Genomic DNA, 27,986 nt, shown 5'->3' with positions numbered 1-27,986 from the left:
TCTTGTTTAGGAACCTGATTGTTTTTTTATTCTGGTGAGACCCCAGGAGCCTGGGTCTGGATCCACCAGGGAATTGGTGGGGAGAAAGGAGGGAAGGGGGAAAGAAAGGTTAATTTCTCTCTGTGTCAGGATTACTTTCTCTCTCAGGGAGAATCTGGGAGGGGGAGAGGGAAGGAGGGGGGAAGGTGAATTTTCCTCTCTGTTTCAAGATTCAAGGAGTTTGAATCATAGTGATCTTCCAGGGTAACCCAGGGAGGGGAAGCCTGGGAGAAGCAACGGTGAGGGAAAGGGTTTACTTTCCTTGTGTTAAGATCCAGAGGGACTGGGTCTTGGGGGTCCCAGGGCAAGGTTTTGGGGTGACCAGAGTGTACCAGGCAGTGGAATTCCTGGTTGGTGGCAGCGCTACAAGTACTAAGCTGGTAACTGAGCTTAGAGGAATTCATGCTGGTACCCCATCTTTTGGACGCTAAGGTTCAGAGTGGGGAATTATTCCATGACACAGGGTTACTAGTGTGGATATAACTCATTGTTTCAGTATGCAATACACCCTTCTCAAGTAGCTGGTTCACCAAGAACAATAGCTGCTGTAATCAATCCTTTAGCTCAAGTGCTCCAGGTCTGTGCTGCAGTGTTAGAGGTGTAGGGTTCAATTCCATAGGACAGACAGGGTCACAGCTACATACAGCAGAATTTGCTTCTATCTCTTTTCTTTTTTTAGCTAGGAGTCTAAGTACAAAAAACATATGTAGAAATAAAGCTATTGTGGTTGTAAAGTTAAAGGTTAGAAAATGCCAGACTCACCTTTCCTCATGCAAACTTAATTGGGACCCTTTGTGCTTATGCATTATGATGGTTTTTAATTACATGATCACCTACTATTTCTTTCCACAGGACTCTTGTCCCATTCAGTGCAGAGAGTGGAGGCTGCTCAGGAAATAAATCAGCATTGTGCAGTGAATTAGGCAAAACCAAAAAATGCTCAAGATATTAGACCAGCACCTAAAAACACTAAAAAATGAGTCCCTGGGAAGAGCACATCGAAAACAGCAATAAATTGGACTGCTGCAGTGACCTGCGCAGAAAGATGGCTTTAGCAGACACCTGTGATGTATACAAATCTATGGCACGTTCTGACCAGATCAGTGACTGTAAGCTAGAGGTGGAAATAGGGAAATATAAAGCATACGGCTGGACTACGCTACTGCTTAAGTCAATATAATTTATGTTGCTCAGGGGTGTAAAAATTACACCCCGCCGAGCGATGTAAGTTACATTGACTTAAAGCGGTGTCCACACTGTGCTATGTCGGGAGGAGACACTCTTCTGCTGACATAAGGCTTGGCTACACTTGCAGATGTAGAGTGCTGTGATTTAAACCATCCCTTGGAGACTGCAGCAGGGAAAGCGCTGCCATGTGTTCACACTGTCAGCTGCAAGCGCACTAGCGTGGCTACATTTGCGGCAATTGCAGTGGCATTGGGAGCAGTGCATTATGGGCAACTATCCCACAGAGCACCTCTTCCCATTCTGGCGCTGTGGCTTGTGGGAAGGGGGCAGGGGTGGGTGGGGCATTTTTGGTTCTGTGCCAATGACCCACAATGCATCACTTCACATCCCAGCAGTCCCTGTGCTTCCATCCACATTTGGCGTCATCTTTCAACGTTTTTTGTACTGCGCGCTCTGTCTTTCCTATCAGTCTGCAGGAATGGATCCTGAACTGCTGAGAAATATGCGGATGGGTCTAGCCAGCACATCACAAATTGCAATCAAGTTACTCCTTAAGCTACAAACTGACAGTGAGGAGTCCGACGATGATGTCGACTCGCATAACGCATACAACATGAGATTGCTTGTGCCATTCATGGACATGCTCACCACAGTGAAACGCAGCTTTTGGCTCGAGAAACAAGCACTGAGTGGTGGGATCACATCGTCATGCAAGCCTGGGATGACGAACAGTGGCTGCAGACTTTTCGGATGAGAAAAGCCGCTTTCATGGGACTGTGTGCTGAGCTCACCCCCACCATACGGCGCAAGGACACGAGATTGAGAACTGCCCTGCCGGTGGAGAAGTGGGTGGCTATTGCAATCTGGAAACTGGCAACTCCAGACAGCTACAGATCGGTCGCTAACCAGTTTGGAGTGGGAAAGTCGACCGTTGGAATCATGCTGATGCAAGTTTGTAGGGCCATTAATCACATCCTGCTCAGAAGAACCGTGACATTTCACATCTAGGCATGCATGCAGCCCTAACCCTCCTCACCCCAAGAGCCTGCACTGAACAACTTCCTTCCCAAAATAAAAGCTGCTTACTGGGCACCTCCTCTGGTGTTTGTTCTTCCCCAAGCACCGGTCACCACTATTGCCAACCCTCCTCCTGGCTTGAAAACAGCTCATGAGAGACTTACGGAGCTTTATTATGCTGTACCTCCATGAGGAGACAATGTCAGGTGATAAGGGGCTTTTTAATCTAAGGGAGGCGGAAGCAGTACAAGAGTCAATGGCTGAAAGTTAAAGCCAGATACATTCAAATTAGACATCAGGAACAAATGTTAGCAGTAAGGGTGATTAACCATGGGAACAAACTAACCCAGGTGGATTCTTCATCTCTTAATGTCTTTACATCAAGATCTGATGCCTTTCTGGAAGATATGCTTTAGCCAAACACGTGTCATTGGATTCAGTGCAGGGGGAACGGGCCTGTGTTACGCATAGGGTCCTACCAAATTCACAGTCCATTTTGGTCAATGTCACAGTCATAGGATTTTAAAAATCATAAATTTCATGATTTCAGCTACTTAAATCTGAAATGTCATAGTGTTGTAATTGTAAGAGTCCTGACCCAAAAAGGAGTTGTGGGGTGGCTGCAAGGTTATTGTAGGGAGGAGGTTGCAGTACTGCTACCCGTACTTCTGTGCTGCTGCTGGTGGCAGTGCTGCCTTCAGAGCTGGGCAGCTGGAGAGCGGCGGCTGCTGGCCAGGAGCCCAGCTCTGAAGGCAGAGCCGCAGTCAGCAGCAATGCAGCAGTAAGGATGGCAGGGTATGGTATTGTCATCCTTACTTCTGTGCTGCTGCCTGCAGAGCTGGGCCCTCAGTCAGCAGCTGCCACTCTTCAGCCACCCAGCTCTGTAGGCAGCAACACAGAAGTAAAGATGGCATGGCATGGTAGTGCCACCCTTACTTCTATGAGGCTCCTGGCAGGGCGATGCCTTCAGAGCTGGGCTCTCAGTCAGCACCTGCCACCATCTGGCCGCCCAGTTCTGAAGGCAGCAGTGCAGAAGTCAGGGTGGCATGGTATGGTATTGCCACCCTGACTTCTGCACTGCTGCTGGCAGGGCACTGTCTTCAGAACAACAGCTGCCACTCTCCGGCTGCCCAACTCTGAAGGCAGCACAGAAGTAAGGGTGGCAATGCCACAACCCCCCTAAAATAACCCTGTGACACCCCCCCCTACACACACAATTCTCTTTTGGGTCAGGACCCCCAATTTGAGGAACGCCGGTCACCCCGGTGAAATCTGTATTGTATAGGGTAAAAGCATACTGAAGACCAGATTTCACGATGGGGGCAGGAGGGGGAGAACAGATTTCATGGTCCATTACTTGTTTTTTATGGCCGTGAATTTGGTAGGGCCCTAGTTATGCGGAAGATCGGACTAGATAATCTAGTGGGCCCTTCTGGCCTTAAAATCCATTAATCTTGCCCTTCTGGTTCATTTCTTGCCTTCTGTTCCTTTCCCCTATTTCGAGGTTTGCATTGCCCTTGGGAATCTCTGTGGTAGAATTAAGTAGCCTCCATGCCAAGTGTAAGGATTTTAATTTCTTCCCTTTTCACTTTATGCTCTTTTTGACAAGCCTCCTCATTTCTGGGAAGTTTCCCCTTCATAAAAGTCAGTGCCTCTGGGCTAAATTTTGGTATCTTCCTTTGTACATGTAGAACGTAATCACATTCTTTTCACTGTTGCTTAGTCCTAAGTAATATGCAGGAGACTGTTAAAAAGTAACTATAGTTGAGCGACTATGTCAAGAATAGCTTCCCCTCGAGTGCTCCACTACTACTGCTCCAAGAAGTGGTTGTTTAAGACACAGTTGTTTTCAGCCATGGGAACAGTACATACCCCTGGGGTCTTCCAGGGGATACATCAACTCATCTAGATATTTGCCTAGTTTTACAACAGGCTACATAAAAAGCACTAGCAAAGTCAGTACAAACTAAAATTTCATACAGACAATGACTTGTCTGTACTGCTCTATATACTATACACTGAAATGTAAGTACAATATTTATATTCCAAATGACTTATTTTATAATATATATGGTAAAAATGAGAAAGTTACCAATTTTTCAGTGATAGTGTGCTTGTATTTTTATGTCGGATTTTGTAAGCAAGTAATTTTTAAGTGAGGTGAAACTTGTGGGTATGCAAGACAAATCAGACTCCTGAAAGGGGTACAGTAGTCTGGAAAGGTTGAGAGCCACTGCTTTAGAAGACAATTTAGAAACAGAGAAAAGGATTAGGAAGCTCTAACAGGTTTCCTAAAACTCCAGACAAGGATTGTGGTCAATATCTCTGCTCCTTGTGCACAGGAAAATGAAAACGAGAGATTTTTTTAGCACTTTTTCAAAATTTGGCCAGTTTTGTCACCCTTTAAAAACAATTGTCATATTCTTCCCCATTCCACATTCAGTGAGTGTGGAAGACATTTTTTTTAAACATTAAATCATATCACTAAAATGGGGTCAACATTTTCCCTCTCCCCCTTTATGGAAAAATGAGAACTGCACTTTGTATAATGAAAGAATCCAGGGAGAGTCTGTTCCTGGCTCATGCAAAACTATTAGCCACCCCTGAGAGCTGCATGGAGCAAGAAGGAGCTGGGCAAGATACAACATGATTCAGAAGCAAAGCCTACAGACTTATGAAACACAGAACCCAATGAATACTTAATCCTGCCATGCATGCCGGGAAATGGACTAGATGACCTCTCAAGGTCCCTTCCAGTCCAGACCTATGAGATTCTATGAATCTGAGCTGACAGGCACTATGCGAGGATCCTATCTAGAGGGATTAAAGAGTTGTGGAATACATGGTTTGAAGCAGAGATCCAACCACCACTGATGTTAAGGGAATGATTCTCACTGACTTTCTTTGATGGGAGCTGTCTTGGCCCCATCATAAGGAACACAGAAGAGCAGGCAGTAAAACACTTTCAGTCCCCCAAGATATCTACAGCTTTGTGCTTCACCTTTCAGGTCAGGCTTACATGTTAGTAACCAAAACTTTTTAAACCTGCGCTCTGAGCCTGCAGCTGTGACCCAGACAGAACAATCATTAATGGTGTCTGGTCCAAAGAGGGCTTGCAGGGTCACCCTTTTAGATGTCAATGAAAACCAGAAAATACTACCAAAAGATCCTAGACACACGTTATCCACCTTGTCCCAAAATTGAAATCCTCCTTTGAATTTGATAGTCCCTTCCTATAATTTGTTTACAAATTCCCTTTTTAATCTGATTATTCCAGGATTAGCTCAGGCAAAGATTTCTAACTCAAGACCACCTGTTCTTAATCTTTTACAAACTGGATTGAATCTCGTAATTTGAATACAATAAATGTTAAAAAGAGAGTAAAGATACTTGACACTCCTCCCCCAAAAGTACTTGTTATTCTAACTCAGGTCACCTTTGGGCATTTTGGCCATTTACCTGTGAGAAGAGGTTCAATCACAGAGCAGAGAATGAAGATGAGGCTTGTGAACATTTCACTCAGACTCATTGTCTTTGTCCGGGTTCATGCCATGTAGCTGGGCTCTGAGTTTCCTCTTCCCAGACAAGGAACACCATTCATTCTATCCATGCTTTGAGCAATGTGGTGATTTTGAATCTCAGCACAGACTTCGTGAGGATGTCACTGCAGCGTGGAAACTGATCCTGTAATGATCAAGCCAGGAACAGGCATCCTGATGCATTGCTTAGGAGGGCGTGGCCACAAGGAGTGCCAGGGATGATTGCATACAATCATCTGCTTAAAGGGTTGTGCAATTGCCCAACTAGAATAGACAAGGCTGTCCCTGTTTTAACTGAACAGCTACTACATGTATTAAGGTAGGCCATTGCACAGGTAAAACTAGATTCTTTTGCCTATTCTATTGCCCAGACTACTAGCCCTGTAATTACCAAAGGTGAGGAGTATCCCTTCCTGGGTACCCCATAGAAACTCGATGCTGATGGTGCAGTCAGTAGTACCAATACTGCAGCACAGACCAAGGTCATGAAGTTCTTTCTGGTTGCCTACATGCAGAACAATAACTCAGTGTTTGAGGAGTCTGTGGGACCCAGCACATCTCCCGAACCTGCATGGGTTGAAGGAGACATAATGTCAGCCCTCTAGTTGAAACAACTTCCATTGGAGTTCTCTCCTCCTTCCTAATGAAAGGGACAAAGCTGGAACAGAGATCAAAAAGAAAGCCAAGACCAACAAGGGGAGAAAGGAGAAATCTTGGATGAGAAAAAGAGCAGCTAAAAGAGGTACTTAACTGAGGTAGCAACAGCTACATGACAACGACAGGTGTAAACTTGCCTCTGTCATCCTTGATGGCATTGAACACCTCCAGAGCCAAGTCCCACGCAAATATGTCCACCATGTGTACAGAGATAAGTGGGAGATCGAAATGCCCTTTGATGGGTTGGGCCAGTTTAGATCTCATGTCAGGGCTGATAATTCGGCATTTAACATCCTAATATCAGCTAAGGAAGTATTAAGAACATAAAAGAGAAGAATGGCTCCAGGTCCTGATGGTATCAGTTTGAAAGATCTTGTCTGTGTGAACCCCAACAGAGATACATTGGAGGGGCTATTCAACAAATGGCTGATTACAGGTCCTAAGGAATGTCTGTCGCTACTGATCTCAGAAATGATGGACCAAGAGCAGCTCAAGAATATAGCAAACTGGAGGCCTCTTATCATCATTTGCTGTTGCTTTTCCAGAATGTTGAAAACAGGCTGGCTAAAGTGTGCCCATTAAATGAGAAACACAAGGATTTATTGTGGCACCTGGCTGCTCAGAAAACCTGAATGTTCTTCACATTATAGTGAAGCAGACAAATAAAAACAAAAAGCCCCAGGAAGTCATATGTATAGATATAGCCAAGGAATTCAATGCAGTGTCCCATGATCACATCATCTGGGTGCTGTGGGGAGCGGCTTGTACCAGCACATGGTGAACACCATTAATGACTCCTATAGGAACATCCATACTCTTATAGAAGTGGGGAAGGAGCTCACACCTCCCCATTGGTATCAAAGTCAGGGTCAAACAAGGGAACCCCATGTTACCACTGCTAATTATCCTAGCTCTTGATCCTCTGATATCAGTGCTAGAAAAGTCTGGTAGAGGATTCTCGTATGGGGCACAGAAAGTGACAGCTCTCGCCTTTGCAGATGATTTGGTCTTGCTCAGTGACTTGTGGGAAGGCATGAATGGGATCATTGATGTTCTGGAGTCCTTTTTCAGGCTATCCAGCCTGAAGGTGCAAGCTAGAAAATGCCACAGATTCTTCCTGAGCCCAATTCATACACTGTCAACAACTGTGCAGCCTGGAAGATAGGTACAGATGGGCTGAATATGATAATACCAGGCGAGCCTGAGAAATATGTTGGTCTGAAAGTTGATCTATGAAGTGAGTTCTTCAAAGCTGCACTGTCCGATAAACTTGACACCTGGCTTGAGAAGATTGATAGGATCCATCTCAAGCCTTTACAAAAACTGACATGCTGAATGGCTTCACTGTCCCTCAGGTTATCCATCTGGCAGATCCATACCAATTGTAAGAGAACTCCACTAGCTTCCCTCAATAACAGCATGAGGAGGGCCATTAAGGAGTGGCTTCTTCCACTGGCCAACACCTGCATTTGTGCCAGATCCAGGGATGGAGGTCTGGAAGTGATGAGACTCTCTAGCCTCATCCCAGCTATTCAGGCAGGGTGATTGCATAGAGAATTGCATGTTCCAAAGATGAGACATTTCTGAGCATTGCATTGGCTAGTATATTGAAGAGGAGTTCAGCAGACTGTGGCTGATAGCATGTGGGAATGAAAAGGCGGCACCTCCGATAACAGACCAAGTTCTGTTCTTTGACAATATCAGAATACTATAGTGTACTTTACCCATTCAATGAGTGGGAGATGCTGGCTCCCAGGGTCAAGTACCCAATCCCCTGTAGCTGGACAGACTTCTCTAACGGAAAGTAGCAGACTTCTCTAATGGAAAGAACTACCACGCTAAGGAAGTTGGGTCAAACACTTCATAATGTTCCAGACAGCTATGATTGGATCAGGAACCACGTGTTTCAGAGCGCTAGTTCCCAACAGCCTTAAAGTTGAGAATGAATGTGTATTCCACCCAGGAATACCTAAGGCATGGCAAAGACAATCCCTTAGTGAGGTACAGACACTGCATAATGGTGTGGGGGGTCTAGAAACCAGGCCTACAGAGCTGCTAGGCAGCTAGTAGCTCCATGCTGCCAACAAGCAGCAGCTGTAATGAGCCTGCACTCCACAGCCCATGACCGGCTATGGACACAGACCATGGAACGTCCCACGTCAAGGGGTCTGACAGGCTGCATCCCCACAGCTTTGGTCTGGCTCCTCACCCTATGCAAATCTAAAGGGCAGTCCAGGAAGTGTCCTGTAGATGCCAGGACCATTCCTTCATCAACTCCTGAACGCCTGGCTTCAACCTTAGCTTGATTTGGACTTTGCCTTCTGACTCAGACACCTGACTTGGACTCTGACCCTTGGTATCGACCCTGGCCTGGAATCTGACTGTGCACTTCTACGCTACTCTCTGCCTCAAATTTGCCCCTGTTCTGACCCTTGGTCCTGACTCCAAGTGTTGGGATCTTGACACATTGTTCTGCTAAATATGAATCGTTATCTCACATTTTGGAATAATACCCAGCAGTAGGAGGCATAATAAAATGTGTGAGATTTTGGTAAAAGAGGCAAGGAAACTTGAGTGACTTGTATATCAGGAACCAAAACTACACACTGAAGATGGTGTAGAAATTAGAAAAACAGACCTTTTATTTGCAAAAGATGGAACAGCCCATACGGTCAATGTCACTGTTTGTTCTGAATATAGGGAGAAAGCATCCATGAACGCAGTGGCAGAGAAAGCACCATATATACTTGATCATAAGCTGATTCGTTTATAAGCCGACCCCTCAAGAGGGATAAGTAAAAATGGAATTTTTTTATAACCCGTTCATAAGCCGACCCTATAATTCAGGGGTCAGCAAACTTTGGGCCCCGGACCAACAGGATAAGCTGCTGGTGGTCTGAGATGGTTTGTTTACCTCGAGCGTCCGCAGGCACGGAGATAAACCTAAGTAAACAAAGTGTCCTGGCGTGCCAGCTGCTTACCCTGATGGGCCGGGACAGCAACTGGTGGGGAAATTTTTTTGGGTGGAGAAGCTGAGGGTCAGGGGAGTAACCCCTGTGACCACCCCCCACATGACCCCACCCCTAGCCCAGGAACCCCCTTCTCTCCCCACACTCTCCCCATCCCTTCCCACCTTCTCTGGGGAGAGCCAGGGGAAGATGTCTCTGACCTGGCTGGAGCTGCTCCGGCAGGCTGGGCAGCGCGGCCGCAGCCTGCTCCGGTGGGCCAGACCGGGTGGCGCAGCCGCAGCATGTTACAGCGGGCTGGGCCGGGTGGCATGACTGCAGTGTGCTCTGGTGCCCAGGCGGCGTGGCCAAAGCCTGCTCTGGGGGGTGGGACCGAGCGGCACAGCTGCAGCCTGCCAGCCCCGGAGTTGCAGCTGCTTTGGAGGCTGGTGGAAGAGCAGCGTGGCCAGAAGTGGAGACACTCTGGCCCCTTCTCTTCCCTTCTGTCTCTGTTGGCTGTGCTGCGTCTCCTTGCTCCCTCCGTTGGAGGGAGAGGCTGTGTCCCACCTCTCTCTCTCTATACCCATTCATAACCCTACTCCCATCTCTGGTGCTTCCCTTTTTTACTAAAAAAAATTCAGCTTATGAACGAGTATATATAGTACAGTATTATCAGTATGTGACTGAACAATTAAAAAAATCGACAGGGGCCAAACAGGTCACCTATGATGGTTTCCCCACTGGTGTGAGAAGGAATGGCATAAGATAAATGACAAGCTATTATCACATCTTAGGATGTTGAACTACAGGCAAGGACAAGCAACTAGACTGTTCAATCAGAAAGCCCTGCTGTACTCCACAGATATCATCAACATCTTTGCCAGCACAGGGAAGAGTGCTGGCAACCCAGCTGATACCAAGCTTGATAGTACTCCAGGGCGACATGCAGAAATCTCCTAACAATTATACCCCTTAATTCATGACTGTGTTCACTGAACATGGCAAACTGGGTTGGATGGCTCATCTGGAGTATGGCCAGAAATAACCTGAAAAAGAAACCTGCAGAGAGAGGGGTTCAAATAGCCAAACAGGGCGGGGGCAAGGATGTTTCGCGCCCTAGGCGAAACTTCCACCTTGCGCCCTTCCCCGTCCCCAAGCCCCCACCCTGAGGCGCTCCCCACTGTGGCAGTTCCCCATCCCCCACCCTGAGGCACCCCCCCACAGCCCCAGCTCACCCCTGCTCCGCCTCCACCCCGAGCACACCATCGCTGCTTCACCTCTCCCGCCTCCCAGGCTTGCGGCGCCTGAGCTGATTGGTGCCACAAGCCTGGGAGGTGGGAGAAGTGAAGCAGCTCACTCCTGCTCCACCTCCTCCCCGAGCACGCCCTCGCTGCTTCACTCCTCCAATCTCCCAGGTTCCTCTAGTACAAAGCAGGATTACTATTACAATGACACATCATCAGTAGGCTAAAACTAACCTGTCTCATGGCATGTGGTGTGAGGATCCTGGTGCTAAACCATTCGTAGATGACCTGATTATGGGTCAGGATTTCATGTACAGCAGAGCAGCTATCTCACTGCATTCTACTGAAAGTCTGAATTTGTCTCTATTAACTAGAGAAAGATAGATTTTAAGTAATTATAGTAAGGCTGAATAATCAGAATTAGTTACAAAGAAATAAAAAGATGAGCACACAAGCTAATTCTTAAACTTTACCAAGTTAAGGGTGTGATGTTGCACTCCATATGCTTTATGGAAATATGCTTATGAATATGACATAACTGGAATATGCTTTACATTAAATACCCGTATAGGGTGTCATTAGAAAGCTTGTAATCTACTAAGTGTTTTTCATCCTATTATTTCTATATCTGGAGTTAGGAGAATAAGCCCTGGTCTACGTTGGCAGGGGGGGGAAATCAATCTAAGTCACGCAACTTCAGCTACCTGAATAACATAGCTGAAGTCGACATACTTAGATCGACTTACCATGGTATCTTCACCACGGTGAGCTAACTGCTACTACTCCCCTGTCAACTCTGCCTGCACCTCTCATGGCACTGGAGTACAGGATTTGACAGAAGAGGGCTCGGAGGTCAATTTATCGCATCTCAATGAGACATGATTAATCGATCCCTGCTGGATCAATCACTGCCTGCCAATCCAGAGGGTAGTGCAGACATACCCTAAAATATAAATTTGTATCACTGATGTAAACAGATTAAGTGGAGGCCTTAAGGGTGCTCCAGAAACAATCAGTTGTAAATAGCCTTAGTTATCTGAAAGCCTTCCTGTGTACCTGTGGGCCAGTCCATGGGGAATGGAGACTAGGGGTCTTACAGTGACATGTGACCATAACAAATCATAACCATATAAAAGTGGTGAACATGGGGTACATTAGCAAGGGAAGCCCTATCTTTAGGAAAACTGACTAGGAGAACCCAATGGGCCTCAGGCCTAAGCCTAGCACGGGAATCTCTGCCCTAGCCCAGGGAACCTTTAGTAACCCCAGCTGGGGGACCACAACGGGCATCAAGTCTAATCCTAGTCCTGAAATCACTCCCCATAGTAACCCTGACCCTAGCCTGGGGGGCCCTCCCTTCAGTAACCCAGCGGGGTGACCCCAAAGAGCCCTGGGAATCCCTGGACTTAGTACCCCTAAATCTACCCAGGGATACCCCTTAGTACCCCTAACCCCAGTCCGCTTCTCCCCTCCAGCTCCCCCCCTGCCGGGCCCCAGCCCGCGGCCAATGGCTCCGGCCGGGCCTGGGGGCGGGGCGCTACCGGCGGCGGAAGGGCGGGCGGAGCCGGGCGGCGTTTCCGTGCTGTAGCAGAGGAGCCGGCAGGGCCCAAAGTTGCTCCGTTTCCCGCGGTAGGTGCCGGGCTGGGCCTCCAGCCCGGGCCCGTTTCCCCCGTGATTGCTGGGCCTGCGGCCCTTGTCCTCGCCACTCCCGGCCGGCGGGGGGGGGCGAAAGGGGAGCCATGGGCTGCCGGGGCAGTGAGGGGACCGGCAGGGGGTGGAGGTGTGGGGGGGCTAAGGAAGTGGCATGGGGACCGAGGGGGCGGGAGAGCGGGGGGTAAGGAAGGGGCAGGGAGATGGAGGGTAGTGGGGGGTAAGGAAGAGAGATGGGGTAAGTAAGGGGCAGGGAGATGGGGGGATAAGGAAGAGAGGTGGGAGGGACCAAAGGTAGGGGGCAGGGGGTAAGGAACGGGCAGGGAGACTAAGGGTAGGGGTTGTGGGGGGTAAGGAAGAGGGGAGGTGGGGGCGGGGAGTAAGGAGGGAGCAGGGGGACTGAGGGGAGAGGGCAGGGGTATGGAAGGGGGGCCATGGGCTGCCAGGGGAGGAGGTGGAGATTAAGAAAGGTATTGGGAGGAGCTATTCTAAGCAGGGAGACCCAGGCTACTAGCCCCCTTTTAAAGAGCCCCATCACCCAAAACTGTCCACTCTTCCGCTAATCAGTAACCCATGGTGACTCCTGCCCTTCTCTGTAGGGAGCAACCAGAGACATGGCTGTAAAGGGTAGGCAACTGACTGCTTTGTTGTCTTGGTCCCCTCTCTACATGAGGTTCCAACATCCAAGGTTGTGGTTGCTGTGAATGCCTGGAGATCCATTATATCATTACTTTTTTGTATGCTTTGGGGCACCTTGAGGAACGTTACAGGGCAGAGGGTTGTGTGAAACCAGAATGTGTTTGTCACTGAGGTTTAGCAACATGCCAAGGCTTCTTTCTATCTCTTGGGAAGATCTCAAAATGGATGAGAGGATTTCAGTGCTGGTGAACAGTTATCTATAACACGGTTTCTCAACCTGGGGTGGGGACCCAAAATTGGGTTGCCAGAATGTTTCAGAGGGTCTTGTGGCAGTTCCCATCCCAAAGGGGTGGCTGGGCTCACCTCCCTGCTCCAGGTACTGCAACCTCTGGGATCTCAGTGCCACTTAGATGTGTCCAGGTGGCCAAATTTGAGTGAATGGCACTGCAACCTCATGTGCCAGGTCACAACTCCACTTCCACAATTTGGTCTCAGTGCTGCAACCCCAGAGTTTGCAATGCCTGGAGTGGCGAGCCAAGCCCAAGAGCTCTACAGCACAAGAGCTGCCACTATGGGTTGAGTGCTGCGCAGGACCTGACTGAAACCCTGCCCCAAGGCCTCCACCCCCAGACTATTTCCAAGGTTGCGTCAGGCCATAAACATTTATAAATGGGTCCTGAGTCAAAAAAGGTTGAGAAAACCCCAGCTCAGTGATCCTGCTGCCCTGACTTCGTATTGGTGCCAGTGAGAAAGCATGAGAACTGTGTGGCAAACATGGCTCTAGAATGAGGGATGCTTGGCGTTTTCTCAGCAGAAAGGCCTAGGATGGGAGTTTCAACTCTAATTTCACTGCATTAGGTGGATCCTCCATGGTTGAGGTATGCTGTCAGTATGGAGAGCTTGCCCCATTGCTGCCTATGCTGTAGTTGTCTGGATAACAAACACAGTCTCCCTCTCTATTGCAGTCACTCTTCAGCACTAAATTCACTGTTAGAACAAAAATAAAATTCTTTCTCTGGTGCTTGCACCAATTTGGGCATTATGACCTTATGATGAAGAAGTCTGCAGTCTAATCCTGTTATGTCTTGTGTTACTGAACAGCTCATTGGCTCACTTCTATCTTGGTCACTGCATTTTGCCTTCTGAGGGATTCTTCTCTTGCTTTACAGGCCCTTACTGAGAGCTTCAGCAAGAGTTGTTCCTGCAAGAGGGGTATTTTCTCAGATATTTGAATTAAGAAGGAAACTGAAATCTCTGAAAGGTTAACATGGACTTACTGGAAAGTACATGCAGGGGGTGACCAAAGAGACACTAGGGCTGAATCTGGGCTATTCTGTTAAGTGGCTGTGCAGTAGTTTCTGTAGTTAAAGACTGATTGATTGATTAATGTTATTAGGAAAAGTGGTATGCAAGTCCAGTTGGAACAGTAGAAAGAGAATCCTAGATGCTGCATAAATCGATTAATTTGCTTTCAAGGTTTTAATGAGGTCTGCAAGCAGTTGGTGGAAATGGACTCACCTGTGAGAATGCTCCATGTGGAGATATAAGTCTCAAAGCCTTCTCTTTGGGCAGGGCATCCAGTGGTGTCTAAAGAGAGGAAGTCACACAGAGGACAACCATGGAGAAAATGGCCAGGGTTACCACTGCCCTTGGTGGCAACACCATCACTGGACGTACCATGTTCTGTCACCTGGATGCCCCTGCTAATGCCATCAGTGTGTGTCGTGATGCTGCTCAGGTGGTGGTAGCTGGCCGCAACATCTTCAAGATCTATTCAATAGATGAAGATCAGTTTGTGGAGAAGCTAAACTTGCGTGTTGGCCGTAAACCATCCCTGAACTTCAGTTGTGCTGATGTGGTGTGGCATCAGATGGATGAGAACCTGTTGGCCACAGCAGCTACCAATGGTGTAGTTGTGACCTGGAACCTTGGAAAGCCATCCCGTAACAAACAGGACCAGCTGTTCACTGAACACAAGCGGACAGTTAACAAAGTGTGCTTCCATCCCACTGAGGTGTATATGCTCCTCAGTGGCTCCCAGGACGGCTATATGAAATGCTTTGACCTACGCAAGAAAGATTCTGTCAGCACCTTCTCTGGTAAGGGCTCTGGCCATGTCTATACTGCAGAGCCTATGCTGGGATAGGCTGCATAGTGTGGATACAGTGTTAGCCGACAGAAGAGGAGTTCTTCCGGTGTAGTAATGTCATCCTCCCATACAGTGTTAGCTAATATGACAGAAAAGTGCATCTGTCGGTATAGTTGTGTCTCCACTGTGGGTTTTGTTGGCATAGCTGTGTCATTAGGCTGTGTTTTTTTTCACACTCCTAACCAACATAGCTATGCCAGTATAAGTTTTAAGTTTAGACCAAACCCCAATCTTGGGTCCAATTGGCCAGTGTTCTGTGTGTTAGGATGCTTATTGCATATGCTGCAGGCTGGAGTTTCAATTATCACCTTAAATAAGGGGAAAATACCAGATAATTCCCTATGTTCCAGACCTTTGTCCCTCTGATCTCTTTGTGCTTCATTGTGGTAAAGATTTACCCCTTCTGGGGCTATGATGATCCAAGGAAGGGATTGGGGGACAGAGTCCCTATTGGTGGGACTTCTAGTCTGTAGCAGCCAGTTATATAAGCCTATGTCATTATCATCTGGGGTCTCAGTCTCACGACATGCAGCTTTTTGGTTTGATTTGAAAATTGTGTGTAGCCGATGTCTAGAGCTGCATTATCTGTGTCAGTTGTTAGGGTAGTGTTAGAGCTGCTGGGGGATGGTTGATCTGCTTCCCATTGTCCCTGAATCATACCCTCTTCCCAACCACATCCCAGCTCAGTTGCCCATATCTGGTACCTTGAAGTCTGGTACCTGAGGAAAGCAGTGGTTTTGATGACAAAGTTACTGACTGGGTAAGGGAGATAGACTAGGACAAAAAAAGTGTGATGGACACATGCTGGATTGACAGCTCTGAAGTTCTCTATTTATGGACTATGTAGGGCAGAGGCAGTGCCAGCTCTGCAAAGGAAACTGTTTTGAACTGGGGTGGTTACTGGTTTCCCTTGGAGCATTAGTAGAGATGATTTCTGCTTTTCCTACACCCAGGGTGCACTGGGTTGAGTCCAGGAGAGAATCAAGCTGGCCTGCCATTGGCAGCTTATTGTAGACCCTGTCTAGCAAACATGAGTGTTACCACCACCAGGGGTAATGACTTTGCTGGGACCCTGTCGGATCTGGTCTACATTCCTATTGTCCCTCAGGCCAGTCGGAAAGTGTGCGCGATGTGCAGTTTAGCATCCGTGATTACTTCACCTTTGCTGCAACCTTTGAGAATGGGAACGTGCAGCTGTGGGACATCCGCCGGCCAGACCGCTACGAGAGGATGTTCACAGCTCACAATGGGCCTGTTTTCTGCTGTGACTGGCATCTAGAAGACAGGTATGTGCTATACCTACCACCCCAGTTGAGCCCCGCTCTGCCCATGGCAATCACTCTGTATTATCAAAAAATTCCTGAAGGTGGTGCCTTCACACAGTGGTTCTGTGAGAACTGACTGGTGGGGTGCTGAGAACTTGATGGGCACATGGCTGTCTCCTGAATATCAGAAGGAGCAGCGTGGCTTATACAAGAAATCACTCTTGCTGTTCTGTGGGATAGCCAGCAGTAACTAGTAAACCAGAAGTGAGCTGCTGGAACAAGGCAATATCAGGTTCATCCATCATATTTCACCAACTTGATCAGCTCAGGGAGTGAGAGGGCTGCTTTAATACACAGCTTCCTTGTGTCTTAGGCACATTTGCCATCCTGCCATTAAGTATAAACTGAGATTCGCTGGGGGGAAAAAGTCAGATTTCCCAGTAAATAATTAATTTATACTAAAAAAAAAAAATGTTGCATGCAACTCCTGGACCCTGAACAGCCTCCTGGAACTCCTTGTCCATCTGGTGCTGGGGAGCTGTTTTCACAAGCTGAGAGAAACACAAAGTATGTAAAATTAGCCGTTTTGTCCTCTGCTTTTATTTGTGGGGGGGTAGAGGGGAGCTGTAAGCCCCTCTTATTTTCGCTGACTGAAATGCAAAGGGCAGTTTGCCTTAAATCAGGGGAACCAAATTTTCTCAACTGGAGGGCCTCACCTACTCTGAATAAAATGGAAGATATTGCATCCTCCCTTTTGTTTAATATGTAGGTGTAGTCTGTGGGAACTACAGGTCCCAGCATGCACGGTTCCCTTTTGATATAGTTGGAATCTGCACGCTGGGACCTGTAGTTTTGGTGAGCTATGCCTCCATGCTAAAAGAGAGGGTGCCGAAGGCCTGTGCTTGTTTAGTGCCATGTAGCTGGCAGGCAGCACTCTGACCACCTGTAGCTTAAAAGGCTTGCATAAAAAGCCAATAATCCAAGATCAACTTTCAGGACATTTCTCCAGTTAATGTTTCTGCTTGTTCCTTTCTCCCTGTTGCCAGGGGCTGGCTGGCGACAGGAGGCCGAGATAAGATGGTGAAGGTCTGGGACATGAACACCAACAGGGCCAAAGAGATCTATTGCGTGCAAACCATAGCCTCTGTGGCAAGGGTCAAGTGGCGGCCTGAGTGTAAGCACCACATCGCCACCTGCTCCATGATGGTGGACCACAACATCTACGTGTGGGACGTGCGGCGCCCCTTCATTCCGTCTGCCATGTTTGAAGAGCACAAGGATGTCACCACAGGTATCGTGTGGCGCCACCTGCACGATCCCTACTTCCTCCTCTCGGGCTCCAAGGACAGCACCCTTTATCAGCACATCTTCAAGGACGCCAGCCAGCCCATTGACAGGGCCAACCCTGAGGGCCTGTGCTACAGCCTCTTTGGGGACCTGGCCTTTGCAGCCAAAGAGAGCCTGATCTCCTCTGACTCCAACCGCAAGCCCTACATCGGTGACAGGCGGCATCCCATTTTCTTCAAGCGTAAGCTGGACCCCACGGAGCAGTTTGAGTACATCTCTTCTTCCAGTGCCCTGAGTGTCTTCGAGACAGACCTGGAGAGTGGCAGCATGGATTGGTTTGTGAGAACAGCCAAGCAGTATGCGCTGGCAGGGAGACCCCTGGCAGAGCTGTGTGACCACAATGCCAAGGTAGCCAAAGAGCTTGACCGTGACCAGGTATGTGCAACCCTCTAACAGCCTGTGGGAAGGGAGAGGCAGGCTCTGTTTGTTTATTGGCTGAGCCTTCAAGCCAAACTGGCTGGCATAGGAAGCCTTGATGGTATGTATAGCCAGGTACCATGTGGAGACAGGTCATGCGGGCTGTAGCGAATGTCTGGTTGTCTGCTGCCCTCTCATGGGAACAGCTATACATAGTGTAAATTTACATACATTTACTGCATCTCTGTACTCTTAGCATAGTGATTTCTGAGCTGTTTCTGGCTGCTAATGTTTGTTTGACAGGGTGTCTCATGAAATCTCATTGGCCAGATTAATGCAGGTTGGTTTGGATTGGAGTCCTGTCAGAAGGACTGTCCATGCTGCCTGATGGGAGCAATGGCAAACTGCAGAGCACTGAGCTGGGGAGAGGAGAGGTGACTGGTGAGGTACTGCAGCCTCCATGTCAGCTCTGTCCTTATTTAATATCTTTGCTCTGGAACAGAGAGTAACCTGCACTTTCATTAAATTTGTAGGCGATGCTAAATTGGGAAGAGTTGTGAGGACAGGGAAATGATACTAAACTGGATTTAGATCAGAAATGTAGGGCAAAAACAATACAGTGAGATCCCCCTTGGGCAAATGGTGGTGGGGACAGAGGGTGAAGAATGATCCTCCCTATACAGATTCAGTGGGGGCAGAGGGTGGAGGGGAACCTAACAGAATGCAGAAAAGGTGTTAGATGGGCTATACCACTACCAGTTCCTAAAGACTGGTGTCTGCTCCAGAGGAAGGGGAAAAGATCTCTTACTGATATGCTAGACCTAGTGATCTGTTCTGAGTCTAATACGATTTAGTATTTTCATTAATAACTTGGATGATGGAATCTAGAGCATGTGTACAAAATTTACAGATGACATCAGGCTGGGAGGGGTTGCAAGCACTTTGGAAGACAGGATTAAAATTCAAAATGACCTTGATAAGAGAATTGGTCTGAAATTAACAAGATGAAATTCAATAAAAACAAGTGCAAGATAAATCACATGCACAAATACAGAAGGGGAACAACTGGCTAGGCAGCAGTAATGCAGAAAAAGATCTGGGAGTTACAATGGATCACAAATTGAATATAAGCCAACAATATCTTGCAAAAAATGCAAATATTATTATGGGGTGTATCAACAGGGGTGTCATATGCAATACGTGGGAGGTATTTGTCATGCTCTATTCCACGGTTATGAGGCCTCAGCTGGAGTACTGTGTCCAGTTTTGAGCACCACACTTTGAGAAAGTTGTGAGCAAATTGAGATTTCAGTCCAGAGGAAAACAACAAAAATGATGAAAAGTTCAGAAAACTTGACCCAGGAGGAAAGGTTGAAAAGCTGTGTGTGTGTAGAGTCTTGAGAAAAGACTGAGGGGGGACCTGATAACAATCTTCAAATATGTTCGGGGCTGTTACAAAGAGGCCAGTAAACAGCTGTTTTCCATGTCCACTGAAGACAGAACAAGAAATAATGGGCTTAATCTGCAGTAAGGGAGATTTAGGTTTGATATTAGAAGGTCTTTCCTAAGGACAGCTAAGTACTGGAATAGGTTACCAAGAGAGCTTGTGGAATTCCTGTCATTGGAGGTTTTTAAGAACAGGCTGGACAGACACACCTGTCAGGAATGATCTAGGTTTACTTGGTCCGGTCTCTCAGTGCAGGGGGCTGGACTAGATGACCTCTTGAGCTCTACGTTTCTATGATTCAATGTTCTAGATTCAGTAGTTGGTAAAGCCCTGAGTATGGAAGCAGGGTTAGTGCTGGGAAGTGACTTGGAAACGTAGCTTGCCCAAGGGTTAAGCTCCTTCTGTTGTTTCTCTTTTCCTTTCTTTCTTTAAGAGTTGTTGCTATGAGATGAGATGTGCTCCACTCCCTGCTAAGGCCACGGCTAGAAATGCACTGTCATCAGCGTGCATCTAGCCCCTGCTAGTTGGGGGCTGACCTATGTCCTGTAGTCAGAGCTGTTCTGTCTTTTCTCCGCCCCCTTTGTCTCTGTCACATCTACTCTTCTTTAGATGTCTGTCTCCTGCCGTTCCCTCTACTACAGAGTGCCCCTTGGTGCATTGGGTCTTATATTGCTTCTGCACAGGAGGAGCAGAATGAAACGGATAAGGAGCAGAGGTAGTATTGTCTAGACTGGGCACAAATTCACTCATGTGCAAGGAGATTTGAAAATAGTGTAGAGCCCACCAAGCACTGTTTGTGACAAGACACTAACCCAAAGTAGAGCTCAGATCCCAGCACTCTGAGGATGTTCTGATCCAGGGCCAGACTAGAGCTTGTCCCTCCTTGCATAGCTCTGCCAATGTACCTGCACTGCTGGTGCTGTCTTGGGTTGCTGCCAGTTCCGTTACTTGAGAGGGCAGGAAAGATCTAGGGAACATTGCAGATGGATAGAAACTCTACATTGCAGCAGGTCCCCTCCCCACAGACACCACCGGTGAGGGACGATGCATGTCCTGCCCCATGCTTTCAGCTTGGGCCCTGAACTATGCTCCAGAAACCAACTTTCTGATGTTGTTGCCTTGGTTGACAGACAGTGGTAACAATCTAACCCTTCCCCTTCTCTCTCTCCCTGGGGGCAGGTTGCCCAGACGTGGACGATGCTCCGAATTATTTACTCCAGCCCTGGCACTGTGCCCTCTGCTAACCTGAACCACAGCCTGGGGAAGGGCAGCACCTCCCTCCCACTCATGAACAGGTGAGCAGTCTAACCACGGCATTCCCTGATATGGCCCTATTGGGAGGAAGTGGATGGGGAGGCCTGCACTGGCATACAGAGGGTATGTGGAAACTTGACTCGCTGATAGGAAAGGGGGAACCACTCTGGAGATGACTTCTTACACCAACTTAGAGTCACTGCAGAGGAATTGATTACTTCCCACTGGTCTAAGTCAGATGGGCCTTCCCAGTGGGCCGGCTCCTTCATTCCTATTAGAGTGGCAGCTGCTACTATGGCTTCTTTCAGCATGAGACAGAAATGGGCTAATGTGGGCTTGGCTTCTTTCCCAGCTTTAACCTGAAGGACATACCATCTGGGATAGGAAACGAGTCCAGATTGGAGCGCAGCAAAGGAGAGAGCCGGTCCGAAAACATCCTCATGGATTCTTCCTCCACCTTAATCAACAACGATGGTAACATTTCAACGGCTGGGCCAATGGCTAGCTTGGTAATAGGAGTCCAAAATGCTCACTGTTTGGGGTGCAATCCAGACAGTGAAGGGTTAAGTCACCGCCTGCCCTGTAACCTTGGATGCCTCAAATGCTTTGCTACTGTAACTCCCTGCTTGGGATATTCACGGTCAGCAACAAGCATGACCCTGTCAGCCTGCCAACAACACACTATCACACTCCGTGGTCTCTAGCTGCCTTGGTCACTACTTGCAGGGTGACCCCAGCACACTCCCAGTCATCTTCCCTGCTCCCAGCAGAGTGATGGCCTACAGCTACCCTTAACTGTGCCAGTGTTCCTCCACTCTCAGCTACTGCTCTGGTCCTTTTGAGCCCAACTGCCAGCCAGCAACGATCACAGACACTCTTTTTGTCTTGGTTATTGTTAGCAGGTGACACAACCTCTCACTGGTCTGCATTGCACCGTGACGTCGTCATCCTGTTGGGATGCGGTTCTAGTTCCAGTTAGCGCCCCCCTTCCCGGGGAACTCTGTCCCAACAACACCAGCCAAATCATGGTTGCAGAACCTCAGGCATTTTGATCAGTGAACGTGCAAATTGTCTGCAGATCATTGGCCCAAGTCTCTTGAGGCTGGAGTCTGTCACTCTGGAATGTGGGAGGATTGGGATGGGACAGTGGATATTGGTTAGAACAGAGAACTGGGAGTCTGGACTGCTTGCCCCAGCCCTCTGTGCTGTGTGACCCTTGACATATCACTTCCCACACCTCTGTGCCTCAGTTTTCCCATCTGTGGAAGGGACAGTGCTGCTGCCCTCCCTCTGTGAAGCACTTTGAGGTCATTGGATAGAAGATGCTTTACCGATGCAGAACACTGTGCCTTTCTGTCCCACCTTTGCTCCGGCCCCAGGTCAGTTTGCTGAGGGTGAGAGCAGAGGCCATGCTGAGTTGGCAGCTGGGCTGAGGTTTGTGAGCAGCCTGCATTTTCTGCCATAGCGACACAGGGAAGTCTGACAAACTGTTCTCCTGTAGGGGGATCCTGACCTGACTTGTCTTCTCTCTCTCTCTCCCTCTCTGTGCTGCTCCTCCTCTTTGTGTTCATCCAGAGAATGAGGAGACAGAGGGCAGCGATGTCCCTGCGGACTATCTCCTGGGGGATGTGGAGGGGGATGAGGATGAGCTGTACATGATGGACCATGAGAATCCCCATGGTGAGTTTGTTGTTCTGTGAATGCACACGCATGACTGCAGTGCAGCTGGGTCTCAGCAGGAGGAGCCTGTATGTACTACTGCACTGGAGAGGATGCCAGCTCCCTCCTTGACTCCTTTGTCTGGTGGTGGTGTAGTTGTCTCTCTCCCAGGATATTAAAGAACAAGGTGGGTGATATTACCAGACCCACCTTGTGTCGCCTTTATCCATGGCACTACTCCCGCTCACTGAAGAGGGCTTGTCTCTTTGCAGCCGAAGAGCAGGAATACATCCTCCCCCAGGAGGCCTTCCCCCTGCGCCATGAAATAGTGGACAACCCCTCAGCCCTGGACCACTTGCAGGACAAGGCAGACTCTCCTCATGTCAGTGGCAACGAGGCTGAGACTGTGTCCCTGACGCCTGTGGAGTCCTTCTCCCTCATCTCCATCTCCCACTCGCTCTACGAGAACCGCCTGCCATCCGACTTCTTCAGCCCCATCGTCCGGGACATGCTCCTTTTCTACGCCGAGCAGGGGGATGTGCAGATGGCGGTGTCCGTGCTCATCGTGCTGGGCGATCGGATCAAGAAAGAGATCGATGAGCAAACCCAGGTATAGCGCTGTAGGGAGGAGGTACTTCCCAGAGAATGGCTTCTTCAGCAAAACTGCTGCATGTCCTCCCCCAGACTCTCATAACAATCCCTTGTATTTATACAGAGTCTTTCATCCAGAAGACCTCAGAGTGCTTTGCAAACTCTCCCTATAAGATACAAGGATTGCTTATCTATTAGCGAAATGCAGCCACCTCTAGGGTAGGGAACTGCATTTCCCTACCCTAGAGTGAAAGCAAATGCTGTATCCAGTTGAAACTGTAGACAGAATTCTCTGGAGTGGAGCTGGCTCAATCACTGGGGCTAACAACCCACTTCTGCAGAAAGCATCAGAGTGTCTACTGCCTCTGGTCTGAAAGGCAATCTCACTAGGAGCACAGGACCTGCTTCCTGGCACAGTACCAACTTGAAGGGAGGATAGACATCTGCAGCATCACCAGCATCCTGAGGTTTTCCTTGGAGGCTCTTCTCCCTTTTGAGCACTGACCTCACCTGACCCTTTTGCCTTACAAGACGTAAGGGAGCTGCGTGGTTGCAGGCATGTGTCGCTGCTCCAGACTAGCTTGGTATATTTATTTGGGCTTGTGAAAACACAGCTTTTCAGAGCTCTAAGTGCAGAACAGTATGCCCTATAACACGGCATACAAATAACTCCAGTTGACTCATTGTCAGTGCTCAGATCTTCTCCTTTCATCGCATTGTCCCCAATGGAGAGTCCTGGGCAGACTTTGCATTGAGCAAACTCAGGGTCTGCTGGACTGGTGGGAAGGAAATTCCAGAGCCAAGGGCTGTCCACAGATAATGGCCTGCCCCTGCCAGATGTATCTATTGGCTCTCAGTTGTAGCATCCCAGCTAATCTCAAGTTGGAGAGAAGGTGCGATGCCTTTACAGATCAAATCCAACACCTTGAATGGTTCCTGGAAGCCGGTGCTGATTTTGGCACGCTGTCAGAGATGCTAAACAGACAGGCACCAGCCAAAGTGTGAGAGCCTCAGGGGTAGCCTGCATTGGAGCACATTTCAGTAACCCAGTCTGGAATTGGCAAAGGCATGGACAGCTGTAAGGAAGCCCACATCGAGCGTGAAGCTCCAAGCACAGATGGGGGAAGGCACTCCTGATATACTAACTGAAAGGGAGGTGGTGGGTGTTGGTCGAGGGCCTAGTTTGGTAACCTGTTCCCACACAGCTTGGGAGCACTGTGCTGGAGAATTGTCTCAGAATATATAGTAAGACCAAGCCCCTGTAAATGAATAAGAAATAATGTTTCCAGCTGGAAAGGTACCACCGAGCAAGGAGTCCAGTTAGGCCATCAGTCTTACGGACTGTGAGTTAAGAATTTCTTGGGAGCAAAGTGAATCATGCTTTTGGCTCTAGTTTCTCTCTGAGACAATACAAAGGCAGAAAGCTGCCGAGATCAGATCTCCTTTGGAATGTCACCATCCCAGCTAACTGTGTGTGCTGTAGAATAATCAATGCATGAAGTAGCTAGATGGTATACCCTTCTGCACCCCTCCTTGTTTGGACTAACATTTCATAGCCCCTTCTAAAGCCAATTTAACCTGAGGCTGGAGTCATAGGGAGGGGGTTTGGATTCAGTAACTTTGCCCTCAGACGCTGATGTGAACCAAGACTAATTTAGGTGTTTGCCCCCCCTCCGCCATCCCAGGAGCACTGGTACACCTCCTATATCGACCTGCTGCAGCGCTTCCAGCTCTGGAATATCTCCAATGAGGTGATCAAACTGAGCACGTGCAGAGCCATCAACTGTCTCAACCAGGCCTCCACCACCCTGCATATCAACTGCAGCAACTGCAAGCGGCCGATGAGCAACAAGGGCTGGATCTGCGACAGGTGAGATGCTTTAGGGTGGAGCGGGAGTGGGGTGGGTACCTTCATTTTGCAAGGGTTTGTCTGGAGGTGGGTAATGCATTATCTTGCAAATAATGTAATCTCCTGCCCAGTTCAGTTTCCATTATTATTATTTGTTTGTACTCCAGTAGCACCTAGAGGCCCCAGTGAAGCTCACCCTATTGTGCTAGGCACTGTGCATACACTTACAAAGAGGTCCTGCCCTGAAGAGCTTACTCTAAATCAGGAGTCTCAAACTCAAATGACCACAAGGGCCACATGAGGTCTAGTGCATTGGCCCAAGGGCATCACTGACACCTCCACCCTCGCTGCCCCCACTCCACCCCTTCCATGAGGCATTGCCCCTGCCCACCTCTTCCTACCTCTTCCCCAAAGTCTCTACCCCAACGCTGCCCCTTCCCTGTCACCAGGGGGTGCAGGAGGGGTGCCGGGTGTGGCAGGGGGCTCAGGGCAGGGATTTCAGGTGCAGTGGGGGGGAAGGGTGTGGCGGGGGCTCAGGGCAAGGAGTTGGGTGCAGGAGAGGTGTGGGGGTGCGGCAGGGGGCTCAGGGCAGGGAGTTGGGGTGTGGGGTGTGAGCTCTGGCCTGGTGCCGCTTACCTAGAGCAGCTCCGGGGTGGCAGTGGCGCACATTGGGGCCAGGGCAGGCTCCTGGCCCCACACCACGCCGCTCTGCTCCAGGAAGTAGCTGGAACCATGGTCCCTGGGGGAGTGGGGGTGGGCACAGGGCTCCACTGCTGCTCCTCCAGGTACCTCCCACAAAGCTCCCATTGGCTGCAGTTCCCTTTCCCGGCCAATGGGAGCTGTGGGGGGCAGTACCTTGAAGCAAGGCAATGCAGGAGCCCTCTGTCTCCTCCCCTCCAGCCCAAAGGGACATGCTGCCAGCCGCTTAAAGGAGCAGCGCATGGCTCACGGTGCCACGGGGAGGGCCACGGGCTGTAGTTTGCCCACCCCTGGCCTGGAGAGAGGCAAAGGGGTGTGGGGGGGCACGTGGAGCTTGGTGGGCTGCACAGAAGAGCCCCACGGCCTGCGTGTTTGAGTCCACTGCTCTAAATACACCCGACACAAGGTGGAGGGAAAACAGAGGCAGAGAGGTGAATTGACCTTGCCCAAGATTACACAGCTGGCCAATGGCAGCACTGGGTATAGAACCCACATCCCCTGGCTCTCAGAGCACTATCCTAACCACTGAATCACACTGCAGAATGGAAACACAGTCTGCTGTTGGGGGGGTCCCTTGTGATCACTAACGATCTGTGCTGATTCTGAATGGTAAACAGTCTTCCAAGCGTGTTCCCAGCCTGACCTGGGTTAAAGCTTCCTCCCCATGGTTCTGTTGGTTCTTTATAAGCTATTTGATTTGTAGTTGATTTCATTGCTGTGAGGCACTCAGTGTCGGGCCCAAATATTATGTTTTTCCTGCTGTTTTGGGTTTCCAGTTTATAAACTCACAGCCCCTTGTGCCAGCTAGGGCTGATGATGATACTGAAGGAGTTACAGTTTTGAAGTGTGGGCAGGGATTGACTGAGCTCACACCCTGAGGAGTCTGCATTGATTGGAGGGTTCCTTGATCCAGCTGGAAGCTGAGTGGTACATGCCAGGGTTTCACTGCCTGACCTGGCCACTTGCCCCAGAGTGCTTTCTCTGCAGCTGATTCACCTGTAATCTTCTCTCTCTGGGCCAGGTGTCGGCAGTGTGCCAGCATGTGTGCTGTGTGCCACCATGTGGTGAAGGGCCTGTTCGTGTGGTGCCAGGGCTGCAGTCATGGTGGCCACCTGCAGCACATCATGAAATGGCTAGAGACCAGTTCACACTGCCCAGCAGGCTGCGGTCACCTGTGCGAATACACCTGAACTGAAAGGAACCAACCCTCAGCTGATGAGAGGTGGGATTCAGTCCCTGACCCGCTTGGAACCAACAGCAGACTGATCGCTGGTGCCTCTTCTTGGGTGGAGGTTTTGGAGTTACAGCCACTTGCCAGGAGAAGCTGTCTTGAATTTTACAGAGGCAGCACCTCTTGCAGTATGCTGTCCTTGAACAGGATTGAGAGTGAGGCTGACATTGCATAGAGAAGGTTCCCCCACAGTGCTTGAAATACAGCAAAGCCTGCAACATCCAAGAGCCTTCCTGGACAGTTTTTCCTAGTCATTGTCTTCTATTTATTTTTGACTGGAGTGTAAATAATTTTGTATTAAAGGTACAGAATATCATGTAAACATAGTTCTTTATAAACCAGTCTAATGAGCAAGACAGTCTGAGCCGGACTCTGAGCTACAACTTGACTTTTATACTGAATAAAAAAGAACAAAGTAGCTTCAGTGAGTCACTTGTTTGTATGCAGCTGCCACATTGAATAATCTAAGAACCCTGCTTTGTCCAGCTCTGGCTGCATGTGCATAGCATCTTAGCTGATTCTCCTTGTGGAAAGGAGTCTAATGATCAGTCCTGACCACAGTCTAACAGGCAACAATTCTTGGGAAAGGGAGTTATTAACCCGATTCCCCACCCAATCCCCCAAATGCTGAGCATAAGGTAACCTGCAATTTCCTCTAGAAAAGGAAAATCAGACAGATTGCATGCTTCATAATGAATAGGGCACTAGCCTCTGGAGACTTAAGGAACAGTCCTGATTAGTTCACTTATGATTTCAGCTGAACATTCTCTTGTTCCTGGGGAATCTGGGGAGCTGAGACTGATGCCTTGGGCTGAGCAGAATCTACTTAGTCCCAGAGCTAGGAGTCAGGAGACACCACCCTGGTATATGTACTTAACAAGTGATTTAACTTCTCCAAGCCTCCATTTTCCCCCATCTGTTTAAATGGGCTTAAGTATCAAACTACTTTCAAAGGGAATCAGTTGAGAATCAATGCTTATACATTGCTTTGAAAATGACAACTATACAGCTATAAAGGCCCCAAATTGGCTAAATGGGGGGGCACCCCTTTGGAGCAGATGCTCCCACCTGTCCTCAGGGTCATAAACTTGTACAACCTGTTTCATGAGCACCTGGATCGAAACGCTGATTAGCATGACCCACGTACCAACTTTCAAGTTATCTGTGCTTCTTGATGAGCGTCCTGCACGAACTCTCCCTTTGTGGACGCTGACAGGAGC

The 27,986-nt window shown here is 48.8% G+C and overlaps 2 protein-coding genes across 5 annotated transcripts in view; one reads left to right on the top strand and one right to left on the bottom strand.

The window, feature by feature from the left end:
- Positions 1-12,157, bottom strand: part of IL20RB (interleukin 20 receptor subunit beta) — a 43,082-nt gene extending 30,925 nt beyond the window's left edge. The window contains exon 1 of one of the 2 annotated variants that reach the window (XM_050968456.1): positions 12,082-12,157. The gene's annotated coding sequence lies outside the window, so the exon portion shown is untranslated. Of the gene's footprint in view, positions 1-10,863; positions 11,352-12,081 lie in introns of those variants that run through there. The other variant, XM_050968457.1, reaches the window with a different exon arrangement.
- A 14-nt stretch (positions 12,158-12,171) lies between these two features.
- WDR24 (WD repeat domain 24) lies at positions 12,172-27,184 on the top strand. 3 transcript variants are annotated; one of them, XM_050968180.1, is made up of 10 exons: positions 12,172-12,258; positions 14,395-15,017; positions 16,176-16,353; positions 17,379-18,054; positions 20,663-20,778; positions 21,090-21,211; positions 22,313-22,417; positions 22,669-23,006; positions 24,673-24,857; positions 26,557-27,184. In XM_050968180.1, the coding sequence occupies exons 2-10, from the start codon at positions 14,537-14,539 to the stop codon at positions 26,723-26,725; spliced, it is 2,370 nt and encodes a 789-aa protein (XP_050824137.1). In that variant the 5' UTR covers positions 12,172-12,258; positions 14,395-14,536; the 3' UTR covers positions 26,726-27,184. The 3 variants fall into 3 exon arrangements, with proteins under 3 accessions (XP_050824137.1, XP_050824136.1, XP_050824135.1); XM_050968179.1 differs by having other exon boundaries at positions 12,178-12,258; positions 14,491-15,017; XM_050968178.1 differs by having other exon boundaries at positions 12,178-12,258; positions 14,088-15,017.
- Positions 27,185-27,986: the final 802 nt, after the last annotated feature.

The sequence above is a fragment of the Gopherus flavomarginatus genome, chromosome 9 (assembly GCF_025201925.1).
Source record: "Gopherus flavomarginatus isolate rGopFla2 chromosome 9, rGopFla2.mat.asm, whole genome shotgun sequence".
NCBI lineage: Eukaryota > Metazoa > Chordata > Testudines > Testudinidae > Gopherus > Gopherus flavomarginatus.
The sequence above is the reverse complement of the archived record's forward strand: the minus strand, read 5'-3'. Positions and strand labels throughout refer to the sequence as shown.

Bases quoted from the DNA above. Each gene is read 5' to 3' on its own strand.
- WDR24 (XM_050968180.1), top strand. From the start codon at position 14,537: ATGGAGAAAATGGCCAGGGTTACCACTGCCCTTGGTGGCAACACCATC. The intron at 20,779-21,089 runs GTGAGCAGTCTA...CTTCTTTCCCAG, and splicing joins TCCCTCCCACTCATGAACAG to CTTTAACCTGAAGGACATAC. The intron at 21,212-22,312 runs GTAACATTTCAA...GTGTTCATCCAG, and splicing joins CACCTTAATCAACAACGATG to AGAATGAGGAGACAGAGGGC.